The 5,120-nt window shown below is 44.9% G+C and overlaps 1 protein-coding gene across 1 annotated transcript; it reads left to right on the forward strand.

Moving 5' to 3' along the window:
* Nucleotides 1–984: 984 nt before the first annotated feature.
* Nucleotides 985–4,756, forward strand: ABOM_012241 (uncharacterized protein; the record flags this gene model as incomplete). Its single annotated transcript, XM_022539368.1, has 4 exons — nt 985–1,012; nt 1,062–1,433; nt 3,463–3,807; nt 4,500–4,756. The coding sequence occupies 4 exons, from the start codon at nt 985–987 to the stop codon at nt 4,754–4,756; spliced, it is 1,002 nt and encodes a 333-aa protein (XP_022382911.1).
* Nucleotides 4,757–5,120: the final 364 nt, after the last annotated feature.

Raw genomic sequence — 5,120 nt, forward strand, 5'->3', positions numbered from 1 at the left:
ATTCCCGATACACCAGAATATCCCATACTCGATAACCGCTGGATATGTTCCATTTGGCTCTTTTCGTCTTCAAGATCGAGGCCTTCGAGGCCACAGCATTTCTCACACATGGTATATAGTTGGACTTTACTTCTCGCAGTTAATATGCGGGAAGCAGTGGCTTCCAGATGCGCGCCTGGTCCCCAAGAAACGATTGTACGCTTCCAACCATGGGAATCGCAGGCTGTCGTGCATTTAAGACAAATCCAAGAAATGCAAGGTGCCATTCTAAGAACAACTTAGTGTTGAGAGAAGCTACCTGCCTTAAGACATAACTTACCTCTCCGATAATTTATCAAGTTCTCTCTACACTTTAACTTTTAACAGTGCTTTTAGAAGCCGGCTCCTATATATCGAAAAAGGTGGACAGTAGGATTGTCATAAATAGTGTTTTGTGTACTAGTGTTCTACCCTAGAGTTTCGCTCACGCTATCGTTGCACCTTACTTATCTATAGCCATATAGCGAAGCATCTATCTACTCGATAACATACTCTAAATGTAAATAAACTGCATATGTTGCCATAACTGAGTTTCTTATCTACAGTAAGAGTAGTATTTACTAGTCTCTCCGAAATACTAAGGTATAAACCGTGTAGGAGCTGTTTCAAATATGGTAGTACTTTACAAGACATTTGGTAAGATCTACTAGCGGTAACATCCATCTGATCGCCAGCCAAAAATGCGCCAAAAACATAGATGGATCTGGTAATTTTTGCCCCAGATTACTGGAAGTATATCTCTGTAATTATTGGCCCTGCACCGTATCAAAGTATCAATGAAATTTTCCTCAATAAAACATACTGTGGCTCAGCAATGCCTGTCCATAAATAAGGCCTGAGTCTTCGATGTTTTTATTATCACCAGCTTAAAATTTTCATTCAATCTAAACATCCAAGACTTGATTTTCCCAGAAGAGTGAAATCTTTATCCCAAACGTACCTACCATGGGGAAATTTCTAAAGGTTCTGATGCGTAAGTGATTATCTTCTATATTCACCTGTTATGGTACTAAATATTATAGCATGGCGAAGCGGTGCAGAAGTGAAAAGCCGTGAAAAACAAATCACTCAAAAAGATGTTCCTAAGAATATCCCTCAAGCAGGGACCTACCAGAAAGTCTCGCAAAACTTCAAGATGGACTTACCTCGCGGAACGTTGCAGTCTGACGTAGATCAGATGGTCTTCAACCAAGATTGGACATTGAACCCGCAGTGGGAGGTCTGGGCTGTCGGGGTAAAGACAAAGCGTGGCTGGGAATACGTATTCAAACATAAGAGGACGGGTCAAGAGTATGATGATGTGGACATGATCCGCTATCGAGATTCTTGGGTGTATATGAGTGCAAAGCAGAGACAAGAGAGATTGGCAAGAGGAACCTCGCCATATCTGGGTGGTGGGGGCGGGATCCAGAGAAGATAGGTACTATATGGCATGTTCAAATTCTGGTTCAAAGTTCCAAGTTCCATGCCGCAATTGAATCCTCTGATGGCCGGTGATATGGCGGATATCTCCTTGTGTCTACAATATTTAGCTACTTAAATTCATAGTTATCACACAGTGTCCATATTCTCGCTTAACTTACACAAATATCATATAAATTGGTGATAAAGCAGACAACTGAAATAGACCATGTCATATCCAATAATGATACAGGATTAAACTGCCATGCTGAGAATATTTTATCCTAATATATATTCAGCTTTTCCTCTCTATAATTTATCTATCGGGTTTAAAATTGCATAGTTCTATATAATACCTTTGCTTGACCTTTAGGATTATTTAAAACAAGCCTCTAAAAATATATATCTAGGCATATAAACAAGAGGACAGATATTACAGTAAAGATTGTTATCAATATTATTTTACATACCAGTGTTTTAGTTTAGTGGTCTTTTGGAGGAACAGAGATTTCCAATCATTCTATTGTTCTACGGTATTTGCTTAAAGGGGACTATATTTAGAAAGGCAGTTAGAGAGTGGATCCATTTTAGCTCAGAGTATGTAAAATAAAAAATATATTTCATTACAGCTAGATCATAGTTATCCTTAGCGGGAGTAGTAGGTAATTTACTGTGTGCTCTTTTCCTTTTCTCTGTTTTCCCGAGAAAGTTTATTTCCACTCCAAGTCAAGTGTGATGTTCCATGAGAAAGCCATAGTCTCTTTATGATACCAACCCTTGGATTAGCGTTCTAAATTCACATGATAAAAGAAGAAGGACCTCGGATTTAAGAAACCTGCACAAACATATAGTTGGAGACCAGTCCAACTCCAATACAAATTATTGCTTCGATGCTACTGGAAGAAAGCTTTTGCACGACAGACAGTCGTTTGCTTCAATTTATATGAGCCCCCAGTCCCCTTCTTTTACACTGAAAGTATGCGCGGTCAAGAACTTCTCTTCCTTTTTGGAGTCGGAGGTGCTTGTGCGGCAAACTTTACAGAGACGTGCTCTAGTTTAAGGCTCGAGGGTCATGTGCTATTTGCGAAGTGCCAGAGATCGGATCATAGTTCCAGCTTTGTGCCCCTAGATTTGAATTCATGCTTAGGTTACCGAAATGGCACGCTTCAAAAGGGGTAAGAACGATATTATAATTGTGGTCTAGAATACTTAACATTTGCAGGAAAGATGCGATACGAAACCTGGGCTGTAGTTTCTGTTTACTCAATGGAGCCCGGCTTCAGTGTATGTGTTATAAAGGCAAAGGGGTCATTGCCCCTTCTCTTCCATTTGACTTAGGTAAGTCTGGAACTTGTCTTACTAGGTAGCAACTAATTGAAATAGATACTATAATATCTAGCTACAATGGAGAATTAGACTGCGATGCTTGACATATCGGTTTTTTGAAGGAGAGGAGGGACTTGTTACTATGGGCTTGAAGATGGGTTTTTCGTTGTTTATGTTCATATATTTATCCAGGGAGGAACACTACCCTAGAGCCACTACCAGGAATAGTGGTGACTAGTACGCCCACACGGTAGGCTAAGTCAGATCCTAGATAGAACTCCGTGTATATAAGTAGGTCGGCAATCATCTATACCTCTGAGTTATAGAGTGTGTGAAATTACATCCGGTAGCATATCCAAAATAGGAAACCGAATCCCAACTCTGGTCACCGAAAGCCCCACGACACTCGGCAGCGCTACAACGGGGCCGTCTATAAAGAGTAGCATGTGACTGAGACAGCAGAGTCCCCGTCGATTGAATGATCCGACATAAAGTTTTTAGCATTCACTACCTTACCTCAAAAACGCTACTATCATGACCGGCCAATCCTTTCCCAACTACTCGAACAGACATGAGGGCTGACGCTTGATGGAGATCGCCGCATAGCCTTTGCAAATCCATGGGCTGCCGTGGGTGCACGCCTGCAGGCTATGGAGGAGCAGCTCCGGGGAGAACAATCTGCTTGACAAGCAGCAGAGCAGGCCAAATACGAGGCCGCGCGGAAGGTGAATGAATGGGAACAACGGAATGACGAGTGGGTCGCACCCCCACCGACCTCTGGGCTCGCTACACCGACGGCCTCCAAAGCCTCGGTGAGCCGGAGCGGACAACCATACCGGAAGGTATCCGACCTAGAACAGATTCCACGCTACGACGGTCAGTACGAACGGGAAGCGGCCGAAAAATGGCTGCGGCGGATCGACCAGTACTTCAAGGACGAACGGATCCTGGCCCAGAAAGAAGCTACAGAACTAGAAAGGACCACATTAGTCAACCGAATGTTCGCGGGAGCTACTTGGGACCCCTTTGATATGCGAGCCTGTAAAGCTATAAAACAAGTGCTTGCTGCAGACAGTATTTATAGCTCTGATATGGCATCACACTGTGTCATGTATAAACCTCTTCTCTGTGTTGTACAGTGTCTAATCCAAGCTACCGGACAACAATGAGAATAAAGGAAAACGGCAAATGGGAAGGAAGACTCCAGTCTATAGCGCATGCACGAGCATTAGCTATGGGTGCACACGGTGAAACAAAAGGTGTGAGATAAGAAGGTAGCGTTACATAGCTTCAAGGAGGGATACTGGGTGCTGGCCCACAATGACGACCCCCAGAAGCTACAAAGCAGGTGGTTCGGTCCATGTAAGATATCTACGCACGGGACGAACCAGGAGGTTGAATTCTTCCTAATCTCATTAACGGACGGCGTCTAATAGCTGTTTAAGTGGATGCTCCGCAACAGTTGTAGATATCAGTGTCGCTGACACCTGAAGAAAGTAGGACTAGCCAGGGGGCGTGCGTCAAGTCATCGATAACAGAGCCCACCCCACCATCATACAACGACATCTCGACGATGACCTGCAAAGAGTGGGAGAAGTCGGAGTAATCGGGGGATCGCTCGGCACATAAGCGGGGGAAAGAAGACGCGAAGGACGGTCAACAGCAGGCTATAACTCATCATATCGTTAGACAACGCGTCAGATGGGCACAAAGAAAGGAACTGATTGGGGCAGGCCACCGCGAAAAACCCAAGGAAAGGCCCAAGTCGCCAGCAACGAGCAGCGACGATGACACACTGGGTGTGGATCTCACTATACGACGCACCGAGACAACATCCCCACTTGCGGGGGCGCTTGGGCACCTTGGTAGTGATTTTTATATCGTCCAGGGAGACGGCTTCTCCGGCAGCACAAGTGCGCCCCGGGGGTCGCGACTGATCGTCGGCTGCACGAGGGCGCTTGGAAGGCTCTGGCTCCTCTATGATGGATGAGAGGGACCGACGACACTTCTCAGCAGCTAAACCAGAAAGGACGACTTCGGAACTGCACTTTCAATGGAAATGCGCGGAATATGGCTTGCGGTTGTAACAAGGGTACTCCATGCGTCGCTACCAAAAGCTTACCTGAGTCCTGCCGCTTGGACTTCGACGGAGTAACGATGGTGCTGCGGAAGACACTAGGAGACCGCGATACAGTGCGGAGATTGACGTGTAGCTGAATAAATTCCTTGTGCAGGTGAGTCGCTGCAATTCAAGCAACTCGCTACCAAAATTCTGAAAACGATTGACGATAGACTGGAACTCGTTCTGGAAAGCGCTGAGGGCGTTAGGCAAAGTCGAAGGAACATCATTATCT

This window comes from Aspergillus bombycis (assembly GCF_001792695.1).
Source record: "Aspergillus bombycis strain NRRL26010 chromosome Unknown contig00250, whole genome shotgun sequence".
Lineage (NCBI taxonomy): Eukaryota > Fungi > Ascomycota > Eurotiomycetes > Eurotiales > Aspergillaceae > Aspergillus > Aspergillus bombycis.